Source organism: Gobius niger (assembly GCF_951799975.1).
Source record: "Gobius niger genome assembly, chromosome: 1".
Taxonomy (NCBI): Eukaryota; Metazoa; Chordata; class Actinopteri; order Gobiiformes; family Gobiidae; genus Gobius; species Gobius niger.
This window is the reverse complement of record NC_136852.1, coordinates 33,954,281-33,974,029: the sequence shown is the minus strand read 5'-3', so window position 1 is coordinate 33,974,029 and position 19,749 is coordinate 33,954,281. Positions and strand designations below refer to the sequence as shown.

Genomic DNA, 19,749 nt, shown 5'->3' with positions numbered 1-19,749 from the left:
AGAGTCCGCCTGCAGGTCATACTGCCACAATTGGATATCTTTTAGATATAAGTGAGTATATCCATAACATAATAATATTGCACTATATCTTTTCCTGGGACAACACTGAATGACACTTTACTACAGTTTAAAGTGGTCTGCCCATGCAGCATGTGGGCCGTCCTAAACAGAGGATAGAGGGGCAGTGACATTTTCACTGAGGGGTGTACTCACTTTTGGTACTACCACTTTTGACATTAATGGCTGTGTGTTGAGATATTTTGATGGACATAAAAATCATATTGTTATAAAACTGCACACAGACTGCTTTTTATTGTAGAAAAGTGTTCCATGAAGATACAATGAAATATAAATGTTCAGCCCAGTACACACGGCGAGGCAGTCACCACCACCGCCGTGTACGCCAGCAGGTTAGACGACAGTCGACAGCAGAACATCCAGAACGCTGCTGCTCGAGTCCTGACAAGAACCAGGAAATACCACCATATTAGTCCAGTGCTCCGGTCTCTGCACTGGCTTCCTGTCACTCAGAGAATAGACTTTAAAACAGCTCTGCTTGTTACAAGTCTTTTCATGGTTTAGCTCCAAAGTACATCTCTGACATGTCACAGCCGTGTGAACCATCTCGGGCCCTGAGAACTTCAGGGAGGGGCCTCATGGTGGTTCCAGAGTCAGGACTAAACACAGTGAGAGCTTCAGGGAGGGGCCTCCTGGTGGTTCCCAGAGTCAGGACTAAACACAGTGAGAGCTTCAGGGAGGGGCCTCCTGGTGGTTCCCAGAGTCAGGACTAAACACAGTGAGAGCTTCAGGGAGGGGTCTCATGGTGGTTCCCAGAGTCAATAATAAACACATTGAGGCTGCGTTTCAGTTTTACGCAGCTAAAATCTGGAACAGTCTTCATGAGGATGTGAGACAGGCCTCAACTCTGACAATGTTCAAATCCAGGCTGAAAACAGTTCTTTTTACCGATGCATATGACTGAAAGTATTTTATCTGCACTCTTGCTTTTTACTGTCATTAATTGTATGTGGATGTTTTTCTTGATTTTATCTGTTTTCCTGTAATGTTATGCAACTGTGAAGCACTTTGAATTGCCTTGTGTATGAATAGTGCTCTACAAATAAACTTGCCTTGTCTTGCCTACGCAGGTAAAGCACTGCATAATACATTTCACAAATGTGTACTTAAGTTAACACCTTTAATTTGTGATATAAATATGCCAAAGGGATTCACATTAAATCCAACATAACTCGGAAGCCTCCGAGAAGGTTAGGGTTGCACTCACTTTAGTTAATGTAGCAGTTTTATTAAGTTTGTTATTTGTGAAAAAATCTATACAAAAATTATATTGTTGCCGTGTTTTCTGGAATTCATCTGAAATGTTTGGTTTTGTTCCAAACTCATTTCTAGCTCTCACAATATGCATATCCAAATTGTTCAAGGAAATTAATTATATGCAAGCAGCATATAAAAAGTGGAAAAGTGAAGCGGGCGGACCACCCCCAAAATAAAAGGCACCAATTTAGATTATTCTTTTATCTTCCATCGCTCCATAAACATTTAGGTGAAGACATGCTGTGTTTACAACTTCCTCTTAGGCGACACAAATAAATTACTCTACAACAACAGTCAGGTACTCCAGCTTTAAGGGAGAACACTTGCCATGTCTCGCCTTCTATTGTATTCACTTCCTGTTTCAGAAAAATGAGCCTTTAACAAAGTTGTAATGTTCTCATTATGGGGGGGTCATAATATAGTAAAGGCTAACCCTCTTGCACTTTTAGCTTCACAAGCTTCTCAAAGGGCTGAAACAGTCGTCATTCTTCCTTCTCTCCATACTCCGCTCCTGTCTAACCGCAGTTGCCCTGGGACAGACTGACGGAAGTGAGGCTGTCAAAATCCAACCACCACCAAAGGCAGCCACTTTGGTGGTTAGCCAAGTGGCGTGCCAGACACGCCTCTTTTCTGTTCGAAAGAAGAACCAATCAGCCAATCATTTCACCATTTTACCCACATCGCTCCAATCACGCAGACTTTGGAAAGGCTTCCTGCCGCTTTCTTACTGCCACGTATCTAGTGTTGCTCTGATTGGTTGATGCCGTCTGTCAATCACGCCCACCGGGAAATCGTTGAGATCATGCTCACTCCCAGACTATGTCTTTGAAATATCTCTGAAAAAGCATGTAGTGTGGCCGGCCAGGCAACCACTTACACACTGTTCACACAGGCAAGTCTGATCATGAGACCACCTGCTCAATGACCACCTGCTCAATGACCACCTGCTCAATGACCACCTGCTCAATGACCACCTGCTCAATGACCACCTGCTCAATGACCACCTGCTCAATGACCACCTGCTCAATGACCACCTGCTCAATGACCACCGGCTCAATGACCACCGGCTCAATGACCACCTGCTCAATGACCACCTGCTCAATGACCACCTGCTCAATGACCACCGGCTCAATGACCACCGGCTCAATGACCACCTGCTCAATGACCACCGGCTCAATGACCACCTGCTCAATGACCACCTGCTCAATGACCACCGGCTCAATGACCACCGGCTCAATGACCACCTGCTCAATGACCACCGGCTCAATGACCACCGGCTCAATGACCACCTGCTCAATGACCACCTGCTCAATGACCACCTGCTCAATGACCACCGGCTCAATGACCACCTGCTCAATGACCACCGGCTCAATGACCACCTGCTCAATGACCACCTGCTCAATGACCACTGGCTCAATGACCACCGGCTCAATGACCACCTGCTCAATGACCACCTGCTCAATGACCACTGGCTCAATGACCACCTGCTCAATGACCACCTGCTCAATGACCACTGGCTCAATGACCACCGGCTCAATGACCACCGGCTCAATGACCACCGGCTCAATGACCTTCTCCAAGTCCAAAAGTAATAAACGTAGTATAAGTATGTTGTGAGTATGACGGTTTGAAAGCTGCTGACACATTTCATGTTTAGTGTAACACATGATGGATGATCCTCGCCTGAGACTGCGTCGCCCACACACGTTTCTACTACAGGAGTCCTGGGAGCCGGAGGAGAACAGGTCAGTGGTCCGTTACTTTGATATAAGTGCGCTCATGGGATGAGCGCCCCCTTGTGACTGAATCAACAAACAGCTGACAACAGTCACCATCACCATCACCATCACCATCATCCTCATCCTCATCATCATCATCCTCATCCTCATCATCATCATCCTCATCACCATCCTCATCATCATCATCATCCTCATCATCATCCTCATCACCACCATCATCATCACCATCCTCATCATCATCATCATGATCACCATCCTCATCATCATCATCCTCATCCTCATCATCATCATCATCACCATCACCACCATCATCATCATCACCATCCTCATCATCATCATCATCCTCATCCTCATCCTCCTCATCCTCATCCTCCTCATCATCCTCATCCTCATCCTCACCATCACCATCACCACCATCACCATCACCATCATCATCATCATCCTCATCCTCATCCTCACCATCACCATCATCCTCATCACCATCATCATCATCATCATCATCATGATGGACGGTCTGTCTTCATTGTAAAGCCTAAATAGCCTATATAATAGAGTCCGGGACAATAGCCCGAAGGGGGAGGGAACGGGAGCTCGCGCACTTCCGCACGGACCCACGTGAGCCTGCTTTGAGTAAGGTGGAACCTCCTGCTCGGTGCTGGGTCAGTGGATACCGGGAGCTCCGTGGTCGGTCAGAGCGGACAGAGAGCATGGAGGCGGCAGAGCGCGCGGCAGAGCTTGCGCAGTGGGCGGCGGACCGCGCGGATGTGGCCGTATCACTCGCGGTGCTCGTAGGGCTCGTGCTGCTTGGTGAGGGGGTACGGAGGATACTGAGCAGAGTCCTCGCGCACAGCGGGCTGGAGGTGCACGCGGCGGAGCTCGTGTCCACTCTACAGTTGTGCTGCTGCACGCACGAGCTGCGCGTCTTGTCGGACGTGGGCAGGATCGAGCGTCGCCTCGCGCACACACTGACGTACGTGGCGGCGGTGGTGCACGGACTCACGTTCAGAGGCGCCATCGGGAACCCCGCGTGTACGCTCGTGCACGTGTATCGCCGTAGGCTCGTGCTCGGTGCCGCGCTGCGGAGGATCGTCTGTCAGTTCGCGGCTGCCGCAGCTGCGCGCACCGTCATGCGCTTCGCGTGGAGTCTAGGCCTGTCAGGTATGCACGTGCATCACCAGGCTCGCGGTTTCCAGTGCACGAGCCCCATTCACGCGCCGCTCACTGCCACCGCAGTCGAGTTGGTGTGCGCGTTCACCGTGCAGACAGCTATGACGCACACGCGCAATGTGGAGGACAAATACCGCGTGCACGCTGTGGCTGCAGTCATCACCACCACCGTGTACGCAGGTAAACGGTCTGCCGCGGAGGGGGGTCCGGTGCCGTGATGTCCGGTAATAAGTGTTTGTGTGTGTATGTGCGCGCGCACAGGAGGCCCGAGCACCGGAGCTGTGTTTAACCCCGCCCTCGCCTTCTCTACTCAGTTCCGCTGCAGCGGACCCTCTCTGGCGGAGTACTGCCTGGTGTACTGGCTGGGCCCCATGCTAGGTGAGGCTCCTGGGGTGTGTGCGCGTGTGCATGTGTGCGTCTGTCTAACCGCTGTGTTCTGCTGCAGGGATGCTGGGCTCCGTGCTGCTCTCTGATTGGCTGGAAGGTCAGAAGCCCGTGCAGTGGAGGTGAGGAGGAGACTGCTGTGGTTTGGAGTCCACTCTGGGGCCAGTGGTCTGGGGCCAGTGGTCTGGGGCCAGTGGTCTGGGGCCAGTGGTCTGGGGCCAGTGGTCTGGGGCCAGTGGTCTGGGCTCCAGCGACAGTAGTGAGGATCCTATGGGTTTGTCAGAGTTAAGGACCCTGATGTAGACTCTGCAGGAGACACAGGGGCCACATCATGCTCATTATCACAGTGGGTGGTGCTACTTCTGAGCATTAGACTCATATAGTGCTTTATAGATGCTCAGTCACTTTACAATTTCATACATTATTCATTCACACCATACTCTGTGATGGTAAGGTATGTATGTTGCCACAGCTGCCCTGGGGCAGACTGAAATGCTGTTAAGGTAATAAAAACGTCCCAAATTAAATTATCAGAGGATTAAAAAAACTGAACATAAAATACAGTTGAGGGATTCTGGAGCATATGTAATTTGAAAATAAAGCAATTTAACCCCCCTGCCTACATAACGTCCTGGACGTCTTTGCAAAGGCACCGTTTGGTGACGTTGCTCACACATCGGCTTCTATATAACTGCTAACTTTCTCAGGGCATCAGGCTAGTCATTTTGTTGTTGATGTTATATACTGTGACATGCAAAGTAGAGCCTCTTTTGTAATCAGGTTGTCATCACTTATTGGCCCTTTTTGTTGATGGTCAGATTCATAAAATAGATTAGTGACCTGTAGAGAATACCTTCATTTAATGCAACGTGCCAGACAAAGGCTTATCCATGGTTGCTACAGCTGACATTGTACTTGGCAGAGCACAAAAATACAGGTGCTCGTCATATCAGTGCATTTACTTCTGTTACTCAACTTGTACTGTGAAATGTATATATGATAGACTAATTACATGCAAAGTGAGATACGTATAGCCTTTTTTTACCGGCTTAGGGATCAGACAGAGCAAAAGCTGCATGTGTAGCACATCTGTTTTTTTCTATTAAGTGTTTCTCCCCCGGACATTATTAGTATGATGTACTTTCTGTACAGATGTTTGCACGGCATGCCACTGGTGTACCCAACCTCTGCACAATGTTTAAGAAAATAAAACATTTGAACTACATATCCTACAAAACAAGTGCTCTTTATTCAAACTTCCATACAAACTCGAACAGATTTGATTTCAGCTGACTGTAAACTGCTCTTCAGGTACAAAACATTCACGCAGACAAAGCAAGGAGCAAGAGCATGACGAAACCAGGACCTCCAGCAGTACCCTGTGGCCCTTCAGCTCACACCTGACAGAAAAACACAAACAGAGGATGAGTAAAGAGCAGTGTTGGGGAAAGTTCATTTTCTACATGAACTAGTTCGAAGTTCAGTTCACAAATTTCAACATGAACTAGTGCGTTCATAGTTCATAATTGTTTATAGTTAATAGTGTAGTTCGTTCATAGTTCCAAAAATGAACTAGTTCATAGTTTTTTGTTTTTTTTTGTGTGGTTGCGAGCTATTATTCGGGCATGAAAACGGGTCAGGGGGAAAAAGGTGAGAAGTATATTTCCCCTCTCATAAAGCAACAATCATAATGAGATGCATTATTGCAGCTGGAGAAAGTTGACTTCAGCCATGAGTCAAACATATTATGGCCTCCTCACTTAGTGTATGCAGCTCTTTCATGTCAGCCTGTCACTGTTTTATGAGTGGATTTTGGATATCTTTGCTAATCATATTTTATTTGATTATTATTTTTAATATATATATATATAATATATTATTTAATTGGTAAATTCTTAGTGGAAAATTAAGCTACAAATATTCAATTGCATTTGTGTTCATTTGGTAAATTAATCATGAGAATAAGATTCACTAAGATTAAATTTGTATTTGAAAAACTGTATGTAAATGAGTGCGCAGTGCAGAGCAGAGGAGTTTGGAGCGACAGACGTTACACAAGGGAAACTAGCGTTGTAGCCTCACACTGTGGCTGCTCACGGGCACCGTGCGGACCCGCAGGTTACCCATGTGCATACAGGGCCATAAACAGCAGAGTTCAGCGCCACAGAACTGGACACAGTTGGGCCGTTGGCGCAGGGGCGGGGTGGAGCTAGCGCGAGCTACACCGTGGACCCGCCAGAGTTTAGAACCGCTGGTAAACTCTGACAGCGCGGCGGGGGTTTATAATTATATTCACTGATCCGCGGTCTTAAATCACTGATATAAGAAATCTGGCACCATATTGAACAAACGTAAATAGAACGGGAATGCCGTTCACGGACACCAGAATGAACGCGTTCATGGTTTTGTTCATCAGGCAGTAACACTGCGTTCAGTTCACGTTCGCCCAAAATATGAACGTGTTCATGAACTTTCGTTCAATGAACAAGTTCAGGTACATCACTGGTAAAGAGTAATAACAGGGCAACCCGTTAGTCTGCACTAAACCCATGCAGCTGGATATTTGTACTCTTAGGGGCCAAAGTTGTTGTTGTTTTTCTACTGAGCAATGTTATTTTACTACTATTGAAATGGTGAACGATGGGCTGAACCAACTCCCACATGTAGAACTTGAATGCTTTTGAAAGCCCTGTGAAAAGACTGTAAGGTGACGTCTGGAGGAGGGGAACGTGAAGTGTAGTTCTCACCAGGATAGAGCCAGTCAGTGATCCACGTCTGCGTCTGCGTCCTCAAACTGACCCGCCTCTGCTGCTGCCTCCACCTCCATACCATCTGCAACACAGCAGCCCGTCATACACATCAGCCCCGCACCTGCGCCCCTCCTGCCCCGCTGCTAACCTTCGAACTGTGCGGTGGACTCCTCGGTGCGGACCCCTGCCATGTGGTACTGCTCGGACACGGACTGCGCCAACATGCCCTCCAGCCGCTCCAGCGTGGCCTGACCCTCGGCCGTCAGCGCCGACAGCCCCTCCTCACAGGTGTAGAAGGAGGGCACGTTTACCTGCCCCTGCTCTGGAGGTGGGGACAACATAGAAGGTTACGACGAGAAGTGTGGGGGGAGAGCACAGAGACAGTAGGACAGTAGGGGGCGCTGAAGACTCACCTGCCTCTGGATCCGCACAGCACACAGGCCCGGAAAATAAGCACAGGACACAAACATGAGCTCAGAGTTATTTATGATGTGGAACAGTTACCTGCTGTGTTTGCTGAAAATTTGTCTTTGTCCTTTTTCATGTGAGCGGTAGCTGTCCCGTCCTGCCACTTACCATCCCCTCCTGTCCCCCCATTGTAATATATAATTATAAAGCATTTGTATCACTTTAATGTACTTGTAGACTAGTTTTCTAGCATTGCTGCCAGATGAGTAATGTGCTTAGAAATTTGTCCCTGTGAAGAATCCGGATGCTGTAAATTGAAAGAAAGAGTGGCCCCGATTCCAACCTACAACCTTCTTATCAGGCGAGTAGATTCCGAATGACCTACGGCTTCAGCTTCAGCTTCTCATTAAATGGTTTTTAATTCATTGCTCTCATGGTGTTGCAGACAGCGCTAAATGTAATGAGGCCGACAAAGCTTTTAGATGTCCCTCTTTTGTACCTTAGAGAGCCTCAATGCTAGACACGCTCTGACAACAGCAACGTCAAATTTAAAGTTAAATTACAATCTCAATTTGTCTTAAAGTAGCCTTTTACTCCATCACAATTTAAAAGAAAACAATTTGTAAATCTTGGAAAAGCGGCCAGCAGTGCACGCCCGCTCACTCACCGGCCTCCTCCACGTCGTACTCGTCTCCCTCGAAGTCTGAGTCCGAGTCTTGGTCCTCGGGGTCGGGGTGCAGTGCCTGGCAGTCACACATGGCACTGAACATGGGCTCCACTGCACACAGCATTTACATCAGCCGTTACTGGAATAATGGAACCCCCCCTCCCCTCACTAACACACTAACACACACACATACACACACACACACACACACACACACACACACACACACTCACGGGCACTCTTGTCAGAGGGCACAAATCGGATCTCTGTGATGGCGCGCTCCTCTTCACTGCCACTGTCCTCCTCGTCATCAGCCGGCATTTCCGATTCATTTTCTTCTGAAACACAAAGAAAAACTATTATTCATCATCTCGCATTTTCAATAAACCAAATAAAACATCTAAGAAAGGGTCACGAATCCTGGCATTGTCATCTTGGAATCTGCCCGTGCCATCAGGGAAGAACAAATCCACTGATGGAGTAACTTGGTTCTTCAGGCACATAGTGTTGCTGAACCCAGACCTGACCGACTGCAGCAGCTCCAGGTCAGAACAGTTAGACCTGACCGACTGCAGGAGCTCCAGGTCAGAACAGTTAGACCTGACCCACTGCAGCAGCTCCAGGTCAGAACAGTTAGACCTGACCGACTGCAGCAGCTCCAGGTCAGAACAGTTAGACCTGACCCACTGCAGCAGCTCCAGGTCAGAACAGTTAGACCTGACCCACTGCAGCAGCTCCAGGTCAGAACAGTTAGACCTGAGCCACTGCAGCAGCTCCAGGTCAGAACAGTTAGACCTGACCGACTGCAGCAGCTCCAGGTCAGAACAGTTAGACCTGACCGACTGCAGGAGCTCCAGGTCAGAACAGTTAGACCTGACCCACTGCAGCAGCTCCAGGTCAGAACAGTTAGACCTGACCCACTGCAGCAGCTCCAGGTCAGAACAGTTAGACCTGACCGACTGCAGCAGCTCCAGGTCAGAACAGTTAGACCTGACCCACTGCAGCAGCTCCAGGTCAGAACAGTTAGACCTGACCCACTGCAGCAGCTCCAGGTCAGAACAGTTAGACCTGACCCACTGCAGCAGCTCCAGGTCAGAACAGTTAGACCTGACCGACTGCAGCAGCTCCAGGTCAGAACAGTTAGACCTGACCGACTGCAGCAGCTCCAGGTCAGAACAGTTAGACCTGACCGTCTGCAGCAGCTCCAGGTCAGAACAGTTAGACCTGACCGACTGCAGCAGCTCCAGGTCAGAGCAGTTAGACCTGACCGACTGCAGCAGCTCCAGGTCAGAACAGTTAGACCTGACCGACTGCAGCAGCTCCAGGTCAGAACAGTTAGACCTGACCGACTGCAGCAGCTCCAGGTCAGAACAGTTAGACCTGACCGACTGCAGCAGCTCCAGCTCAGAACAGTTAGACCTGACCGACTGCAGCAGCTCCAGGTCAGAACAGTTAGACCTGACCGACTGCAGCAGCTCCAGCTCAGAACAGTTAGACCTGACCCACTGCAGCAGCTCCAGGTCAGAACAGTTAGACCTGACCGACTGCAGCAGCTCCAGGTCAGAACAGTTAGACCTGACCGACTGCAGCAGCTCCAGGTCAGAACAGTTAGACCTGACCGACTGCAGCAGCTCCAGGTCAGAACAGTTAGACCTGACCGACTGCAGCAGCTCCAGCTCAGAACAGTTAGACCTGACCGACTGCAGCAGCTCCAGGTCAGAACAGTTAGACCTGACCGACTGCAGCAGCTCCAGCTCAGAACAGTTAGACCTGACCCACTGCAGCAGCTCCAGGTCAGAACAGTTAGACCTGACCGACTGCAGGAGCTCCAGGTCAGAACAGTTAGACCTGACCGACTGCAGCAGCTCCAGGTCAGAACAGTTAGACCTGACCGACTGCAGCAGCTCCAGCTCAGAACAGTTAGACCTGACCGACTGCAGCAGCTCCAGGTCAGAACAGTTAAGGCCTATTCATACTCCACAAGACGCGAGAACTTCGTTCTCGCACCCAGAGCTGCGAGAACAAAATGACGTCATTTTATTCTCGCAGCTCCTGTTCGGCAGCTCTGGCTGACGCATCAGCTCAGCAGAACTATTTCGGCAAGGCTGCGAGAACTCTGGCTGTGATTGGCTGGATTTTTAGTGGGCGGGGTTATTTTAGCGGAAGCGGGAAGCGAGAATCCAATGTTTACGTCCTAACACCGGTGCGGAAAACGGAGACAACATGGATAGTTTTGCGGCACCGCTCGCAGCAGTAAAATACTTCGTTGAAGGATTACAAGGACACGCAAATGGCAAAAAAGTCCTGGGGAGAAACACGCGGACGTTTTGGGCGAGGACGAAGAGGAAACAGAAGAGCCTGGCGCTGCCTGCGTGAAAGAGGCGAGTGATAAAGAAAAAAAAAAGTGGTTCAGGCTTGTGGACGGAGGAATACCAAGCTTGTACATCTTAGATCCTTTCATCAAACACCGGGAAATGTCACCAACATGTTCAGTGAAGGTTCTTGGATGGACAAAACCTGTACTGAGCTACACAGACGTGAAACTATTAGATATTATGAGACTTGTTCTTCTCCTCTTCTCCGTTTCATTCATACCGTGTTGGCTTGGCGGTTTTATTGTGATTGCACAACATCACTTTTGAATGAAATAAATAAAATGAAATGAAATGAAACAACATGGTTTTACCGAGTGACACGGAGGTAAGCTTTTAACGTGAACGTTTTCTAACATAATAAACCAGCGGGAGATGTGGCTAAACATGAAGTCAATCTTCAAAATGTTTTTAATATCGTGACTGATACATTTTATAATAGTTTGAAGTCAAATGGCTCGTTTTATTTCGGTCATTCCTTGTTTGTTTTGGCTGCGGAAAAAGGGGGCGTGGCAGTTCGGCAGCAACACGTCTTGTGGAGTATGAAATGTCAGAGCTCAGACGAACTTTGTTCTCGTTCTTTTTGCCTCAAGAACAAGAACAAAGTTCTCGCGTCTTGTGGAGTATGCAGAGGCCTTTAGTGACATCCAGGTGGAGGTGTATTATTTTCAAAATTGTAGAAATTGAATGCATTATTTGTAGCTCTTTTTAACTTTTACCAAGTTATTATTTAGGTCACTACTTTTTATATCAACTCAACAACACTCTCATCTGAACTATGACCAGTGTCCAGTGGAGCCGACTGTCAGGACACTAATGTGACGACAGAGCAGTGGACAGCGATGTGTTCACGGTCCTGTGGTTGATGATTTTCTACATTGCTCTGAACAGTTTGATTTGTTCATCAAATCAAACTGTTCCAGAAAAAGGACATGTTAAAAGATTTTCGCAAGTCGCCCCCTAGTGGCACCAAGGCTGTAATCCAGGGAAAACTAGTTGAAAGTGTCTCTGGATTAAAGTTATGCTTTGAAGCCAACACTGATGTTGTCTGCGAAAAGGTGCAGCAAAGTTTCTTTAAGAGGAAAAACAAACTTGTTTAGTGAGTTTTAACATTTTACTGCGAGTCTTGATTTACATCCGAAACCAGTAAATTGGAAAGCGGTCCAACGCCAAACTGGATGTGCGTCAGCATCCGACTCGATAAGAAGCCTCCGAATTGGGCTGTCAGTGAGGAAGGAGTTAGGGAAAGGAACCTGTATGCTTCCTATCATATCTACTGTAGCATAAGGACCCCTGGTGGTTCCTCATCGGTGGAATTTCTGCCTAAGTCACTAAATGTGGTCTGATCTTCATCAAAATCATAAGAATGAGTAACAGTGTCTGCTTAAACTAATGGCACCCAAACATTTACATTTGATCAGATTTTTATTGGCCACAACACGTAAACATTCACAGGAGAGCGTGGAATAAGTAAGTACATGGTCCACGATTCATCCTGATCGTTGTGAGCATCTAATCTACAACGACAGAAAAGGGTCAGCCAGCTATTTAATACAGGGGTTCACTTACTTATTTCATGCATGTTGTGAATAACTCAGGTTTTTCTGAAAAATATCTTGATAAACCTGTGAATAATACCAGGAGTAGTTTGAAGATTGCGCAGTAATATCTTCACTGTGCGTACGCCGAACTACTCCTGGGATTATTACGCCTTACAATATAGTTCTCCCTTTTATTTATAGAAAATCCACATTGTTTAATTTTGTGTAATTATACTTTGTAGTCTAACACTTCATGTAACCATATTTAAATAGGGAAAACGTGGAAGAGCTTGGTAGCTTCTATCTTCACCTGGTTTGGAGCTATAGTGGAGAGAGGGAGAGGCTAAATGCTAACACCGTCTGTGCTGTGTTTACGTGATAGAAGGCACACGTGAAGAGCAGACAGGTCCTAAAGAACTCGTCTAAGCTCAGGTAAAAACATATCTCAGTATGTAAAAACAGTGGCCTGTTCCGTTAATCCTTCATAGATCGTATTTTAGCGTTTTCATTTCTGTTTTATTAGCCTTGGTACCTCTGAATGATTCCAAACCCCCTCACCAGAAGGCAACATCTGACCACATTTGTTTTCATCGCAGCTTACTAAAAGGTAATGACCATCTGTACAGCGTGCTCCTCTGGGGGGGCGCAGGTTGACTATCACTGGCGGACTTTTTCTCAGATGTTCAAAGCCAGACTGACGCATCAGGCTGTGACTTTTGTTTACACACAATTGTTGTTTTATTGTTCCAAGTGTGGACTTCGGGACAAAAACAAAGTTGAACCTTGATTTATTAAATACTAGACAGCCAGTGTCCGTCATACCTGTGGTGACCGCTCCGAAATCAGCTTAGACATACTTGTAAATAAACGTGTTAGTATCAGGCCTCACCGCTGAGTTTGCCGTTGACCATGACGTACAGGTGCTCCTGGGGGTAGGCGCTCACGTCTCTGGAGATGGCGTGTAGACCGATGGAGGGGTACTCCAGAGCAAAGCCCAGCCCCGAGCCATCGAACCAGGACAGGCGCCTGGGGAGCAGGGACACGGGGAGTACACATGAGCAGCAGTGACTGACAAAGAGCCTCAGAGGAAGACGATACAGCGAGGAAGACGATACAGCGAGGAAGACGATACACTGATGAAGACGATACACTGATGAAGACGATACACTGATCAAGACGATACACGGATGAAGACGACGATACACGGATGAAGACGATGATACACAGATGAAGACGACGATACAGCGAGGAAGACGATACACTGATGAAGACGATACAGCGAGGAAGACGATACACTGATGAAGACGATGATACAGACTGAAGACAGTGGATAAGTTTACATGCAGACAAAATACCTCATTATGATCTTATTGGAGCTCTTAAATTATTGAAGCGGCTGTAAACAGACTATTTAAATTTCTCTCTCTCTCTCTTTAGTGTCTTCACCCTTATAGCCATAAAGAAATAAAGCGCGGTTTATGCTACTTTTATTTTACTTAGCCAAGATCATCACAATGGCTGAAGAAAGTAACACATAGTTTACAGCTTAAATCCTAAAACGTTGATGCTAAACCTGTGCTGCCTCCACTGGACTTCTCTGCCTACTCCAGTTAGCCGACTTTACTGACCATGTAAACGGAGAGGATAGTCTGATGAAGAGGATAGGGTGATGAAGAGGATAGTCTGATGAAGAGAATAGGGTGATGAAGAGGATAGGGTGATGAAGAGGATAGGGTGATGAAGAGCCTGATCTCACTTCATTTATTGATTTGGTTTATTTGACAGGGACAGATACAAAAACACTAACATCTACAGTGATGTTAGTGTTTTTGTATCTGTCCCACATCACTGTAACATCACTGTAACGTGACTGTAACGTGACTGTAACGTCAGTCTGATGTCTGCATAGTGCTCACAGCAGAAGCTCATCAGCCGCACGTGCGCCTACAGGCTTTTACAAAAACAAACGTTACACTTACGTTTCGGTCACGTAGAGGGTCCCGCAGCCGAGCCGCTGTCCGTCCATCACCGCCGTGGTCTCGGCCTGTTCGTGCCGCACACCCTCGGTGGGTGGAGAGAGGTGTTTCAGCACCACCATACCGGGATCTGACCGGGGACTGAGCGTGTTTGAGCGGAATCTGACCGGGGACTGAGCGGAATCTGACCGGGGACTGGGGGAACACACCGGAAAGCTCCGTGACCGACTGGAGCTAAGCGCTGCGGATGAAGAGAGTACACAGTCGCTATCTTTCAGTAAAATGACTGCGCAAGGTCCATAAAGAGAAACCTGACGGCTGTGTCGGAGATATCTTCAACTACAGCTGCATGTGAGAAGCTTTCAAACAAGTGTCGCGGTAATCACTTCCGTATACGTAATATCCGGTGCGCACAAATGCACATCCGGTGTATACAAAAATAAGCATAACTTACATGTATATACCATGTATATACCTAAAAACAGATTCTCCAGAACAACAATTAAATAATGAGTCATATTCGTCCTTTTATTGCACACGCTTCGATCCAAAATGGCGTTCATACAACAGAACAGTATTAATACTTTCATTCTTCAGCCCATTTGAATAAAGCGCTGTGGCCCCGTTCATCTGTAGGCCTATATGTGTAGTGGCAACTTCCTACAGATCAGAATAGTAAAAATAGTACTATATATACATATTTTGCTGGACAAATATACCGGGCCATGGAAGTCAAGGAATTATATCCATAATAATAATAATCAAGAGAACAATTTGAAATATGCACACACTCCATCTCTATAGTGACACCTATCCACAACATGACAGTACTGTACTCAAACAGAACGGTCACCGTGACAACACATATTTACAGTGTCTTGGCTGCAGTTACAGTAACACCCACTGTGTGGCACTAACGCACAACTTTAGGACAGCATAGCTCTATTACAGCTGGACATCATTATGCGTTAACCCAAGAAGTTTCCTGCAATCATTTTAGCGCTCAAATAGCCTTTCACTACGCTGGATAAGGTGCCGTATCCGATCCATACAAACACACCATACATTATTAAAATGATACAAAGTAACACACCCAGGCTAAGGTGTCCAAAAGTGTTTTCTGCATTAAACAAAACCTTTAAAGTACATAATGACAGATGTTTTTACACCAATAATGACTTACTTTGATGGTTAACATCTGGGGTCACATTTAGTGACACCAGTAAACTGGCAATTTGATGTAAAACAAGGCAAAAATATGAAAGAAACCGTTTTTGTTCTATCTAGAACCTTAGTGACAGAAAATGGGAGAGTTCCATATTCCAAGGACTCATTTCTGGCCTTATGTACAGTATAGTTGCAATATTTACCTCTTCGTATCTTACTATAAAGACGTAAAATAATCATCATGAACATTACAAACCAGGGAAAAGTAGGTCATATCTTTAGCTCTAAATCTTAAATATATTTGTGCTAACTGTAAATGGGTGCCTGAAACTGCCATATGGTGGTACTTTGAGTGTTCCCAGTAAAACGCGCTCCCGAGTCACAGTGCTGTCAGGACTGGGCGCGGCGGTGCTGTCTGCTGTGGGGGCGCCTCTGCCCCTCCTCGTCAGAGTCCAGACAGATGGGCCTCCTGCGTAGGGGCCGCTCGTCCTCTGAAGATGGGGGGGACGTGTCAGTCTGCCTGGGGGGGTTGGGCCTGGGCCTCTGTTTGACTCTGGCTCGGTGCCTGGTCCGTGTTCGTTTCCGCATGCCATGCTCTTCCTTGGCGCACTCCTCGTCTGAGTCTCTGGAAAATGCAGAGACTGACAGTGGAAGTGTGGTTAGTTTGAAAAGTGCTAACAGAGCATCATGCTAAAACTCAGTCAGATATAAATATAGGAGGTGTACAGCTCACTAGGGTGACCAGATGTCCAAAAAGGACACTGACCTCGCTGTGACCTGATCAGCAGTAGTTATTGCCTGAGGGCCTTTATTACTGTGTGTGGGAGAGCACTGGTAAATCGTGTGCACGGCGACGCTCCACCTCGCGTTCCCCATTTCCAAACCTGGTTTAGCTGACAATAGCTCCTCGTATCTCTGCAGAATATGGACATTTCTCTGTGACAGACAGTAGGACGCTGTAAACTTGGAGGACTCACGAGACCTGCTCAGAGAGAAACTCCAAATGCGCTTAGAGCTGGGACTTCTCTCTGTCTGTAATACACCGATCTGAGCAGATATCGTGGATTGATTCCAAATATCTGATACTGAAGAGACCTGTGTTTGGCTCTCACCGTTTTAACAACACAACTCGACTAAAGCTCAGTGAATATGGGCCATGGGCATGCATGTCATTTTGAAGCTCAGAACCAGGATATTTCGCTGAGATAGTCCTGTGGTGCGTTCCAGGCACTGGTCATTTTTCCCACATGAAATTTACAATTTACAATCTCAGAACGTTCCAGATGAATAAAGTTGTATGTAATAATACAGTTAGCTAATAAGTTGCTAACATTATATGAATATTTTTAACTCTAGGTATAATTCAAAACCAGCTACACAACGTTATACCCGAAGGCTGTGACCAAAAGCAACCTCCACATCACTGATACACCTCCACTGGGGGCCGCAACTGCTGTCTTCATCTCGTATCAGAACTCAGAGCAGTCTGGACATCTCCGAGTTTACAAGTTGTAATTACCAATTCGATCGGTGTGCCAAGACAATTATCCAAATGGAATGTCGGAAAACGTTAACTAATTAAAGGACAACTAAGCACCAAATGAACTTTTTTTGCTTAAAAAACGGCATAAATGTGTTTCTTATAGTGCTCTCTACATGTCTTGGTCAATTGTTTGACATCTTAGTACAAATTAGATAAAATCTCACTTTTGAGCCAAAAAATGCCCTCTTTTCGGTTGCACTACATTTGATTTTTGTGCCTGGTTTTTGTTTATTCATATTCATTCATTCATTAGTGACAGAAAATGGGAGACAGTTCCATATTCCAAGGACAGAACTGGGACTCATTTCTGGCCCTTATGTACAGTATGGTTGCAATATTTACCTCTTTGTATGTTACTAGAAAGATGTAAAATAATAAACATCATGAACATTACACACCAGGGAAAAGTAGGTCATATTTTCAACTCTAAAAATATGACCAAGGAAATGTCTAGGTTACATGAGCGAGACCTGCAGCCGGAGGGTCTGATGTTCCCCTGACCCAGTGTTCATCAGACCCGGGGAACATCGGACCCGGGGAACATCGGACCCGGGGAACATCGGACCCGGGGAACATCGGACCCGGGGAACATCGGACCCGGGGAACATCGGACCCGGGGAACAACGGACCCGGGGAACAACGGACCCGGGGAACAACGGACCCGGGGAACAACGGACCCGGGGAAGATCATCGGACCCGGGGAACATCGGACCCGGGGAACATAGGGCTGACCCCATTTGAAATGATCAGATCACTTTCTGTGAGTTGTTTACATTAATGTAACCTACAGCCTGTCATATAGCCGAGGATATTTAGGGTAAAAAAGTCCTTGGAACTTTTTCACTCACAGCAGCCACTTTTAAGTCTGTTGTATCGTTAATATTGGATATCGGCAAACACTTCAACCCCTAGAATCGGTATCAGAAGAAGAAGGCTGGACTGGTGCATTTCCAGTAATAACCCTAAACAGTTCATCTCCCTTCGCTCACACATCCCTATGCTACATTTAGTTGGTGATCAGCAAATTAAGCACGTGCATGCCTTGGTGATCTGATTTCAAGCACAGTCATCGGATCACCCTGTATTAGTGAGTGACTAATGTTTATTTGGGATTTGTGAACTAGGAATTATGAGACCAAGCCAGAATTACTAACTCAAAGCTTTGAGTGTCTCTTTGTGTCTGACGCTTCCATTACATAACATGTGTTTGAGAAGCAGCAGTCTCCACTGGACATCCGTTAAACTTGTATGTCTGCACTGACCTTCGCTGTAGTCACTGGACACTCGCTCCTGCCGTCTCTTCTGTGTCTTCAGAGCAGGTGTGTGTCCACTGTCGGAGCTGGAGCTCTCGCAGTAGTTGACCTGCTGGGTCAGCCCTCTCCGCAGAGCCCTCTTGCTGCTCTCCTCTCCGCTGTCACTCAGGCTGGACACGTCCCAGTCTGAAACACAGGCATTGTGCATGTTTACAGTGTTGTCTGAGCAGAATCATCATCATTATAGATTAACTGGTCACACCTATCCAGACCTCATCCATCAAATGTTTTCATTGCTCTGTTCTGACACGAAGCAGACAAAGCAGCATTGAAAATTAAAACCACAACATTTTCAAATTGATACATGTTACTGCAAAATATTTAAAAACTTTACAATGAGAACCATATGTTTACAGACACTTTTACTCACTGTGTGACATGAAACCAGAATGAACTTTTATTTAAGTAGAATTTAAAAAAATATTTCTATTTGTCAAATTCCACAAGAATGAGAGATACAATTGACACAATTGGTCATTACTTTTTGCAGTCAGAAGTTTACATACGCTAAGTTTACTATACCTTTCAATAATATGGGAAAGGTGACGATGTCATGACCATGGAAGCACAAGTCTGGTTCATCCTTGGGTGTCATTTCAAGACACTTGAAGATGCCACGTCATTAATTGGTTCAAACAATGATGGAAATGCCCAGTCATCACACAGATCAGAAAGAAGGCGGGTTCTGTGTCCCAGAGATGAACGTGCTGTGTCTGAAATGTGAAGATCAACCCAAGAACAAATGCAAAAGACCAGGTGAAGATGCTGAACCTGGTCAGAGTTTGTCATTATCCAGAGTGAAACAAGTCCTGCACCGACATGGGCTGAGAGGGAACTCTGCAGGAAGAAGCTCTTTCTCCAAAATAAACATGAAAAACACAGATTGGAGTTTGCAAATGAAAAAGAATAAAGACTTTAATTTTTTGAGACATATCCTGTAATACTTTTTGGCCATAATGACCATTGTCATCACTTTTATGAGGTAAAAGGGGGAATCTTTCATCATGCTGTGGGGTTGTTTTGCTGTGGGAGGGACTGGTGCACTTCACAAAATAGATGACATCATGAAGAAAGAAGACTGTGGAAATATTAGAGCAACATCTCAACACATCAGCCAGGAAGTTAAAGCTCGGGGTCTTCCAAATGGACAAGTCTAAAAGCATAGGATAACAAAGTCAATGTTTTGAAGTGGTCGTCACAAAGTCCTGATCTCTGTCCAGTTGAAAATGTTTGGGCAGAACTGAAAAGGCATGGGCATGCAAGGTGGCTACAAATGTGTCTCAGTTACACCAGTTCTGTTTGGACAAATGGACCAAAACTCCTGCCAACTGTTGTGAGAAGCTTGTGGAAGGAAATCCAAAACTGAATTCTAGTTTCATGTCATACA

At 46.4% G+C, this 19,749-nt stretch overlaps 3 protein-coding genes across 3 annotated transcripts in view; 1 reads left to right on the top strand and 2 right to left on the bottom strand.

Annotated features, from left to right (window-relative positions):
* The first annotated feature begins 3,646 nt into the window (after positions 1 to 3,646).
* aqp11 (aquaporin 11) lies at positions 3,647 to 4,793 on the top strand. Its single transcript, XM_079560136.1, has 3 exons — positions 3,647 to 4,421; positions 4,503 to 4,619; positions 4,687 to 4,793. Exons 1-3 carry the CDS (start codon positions 3,782 to 3,784, stop codon positions 4,749 to 4,751), a joined length of 822 nt encoding a protein of 273 aa, XP_079416262.1. The 5' UTR covers positions 3,647 to 3,781; the 3' UTR covers positions 4,752 to 4,793.
* Positions 4,794 to 5,861: 1,068 nt separating this feature from the next.
* clns1a (chloride channel, nucleotide-sensitive, 1A) lies at positions 5,862 to 14,724 on the bottom strand. The gene is made up of 8 exons (XM_079560308.1): positions 14,514 to 14,724; positions 14,343 to 14,469; positions 13,253 to 13,389; positions 8,684 to 8,788; positions 8,451 to 8,561; positions 7,524 to 7,697; positions 7,373 to 7,457; positions 5,862 to 6,025 (listed from the first exon to the last, which is right to left on the bottom strand). The coding sequence occupies exons 2-7, from the start codon at positions 14,459 to 14,461 to the stop codon at positions 7,387 to 7,389; spliced, it is 717 nt and encodes a 238-aa protein (XP_079416434.1). The 5' UTR covers positions 14,462 to 14,469; positions 14,514 to 14,724; the 3' UTR covers positions 5,862 to 6,025; positions 7,373 to 7,386.
* Positions 14,725 to 15,780: 1,056 nt separating this feature from the next.
* Positions 15,781 to 19,749, bottom strand: part of rsf1a (remodeling and spacing factor 1a) — a 37,690-nt gene continuing 33,721 nt past the window's right edge. Inside the window, exons 17-18 of the mRNA XM_079560282.1 lie at positions 18,312 to 18,488; positions 15,781 to 16,147 (exon numbers count right to left, since the gene is read on the bottom strand). Of these exons, the coding sequence (XP_079416408.1) occupies positions 15,897 to 16,147; positions 18,312 to 18,488 (428 nt within the window). The 3' untranslated portion in view covers positions 15,781 to 15,896. The remainder of the gene's footprint in view (positions 16,148 to 18,311; positions 18,489 to 19,749) is intronic.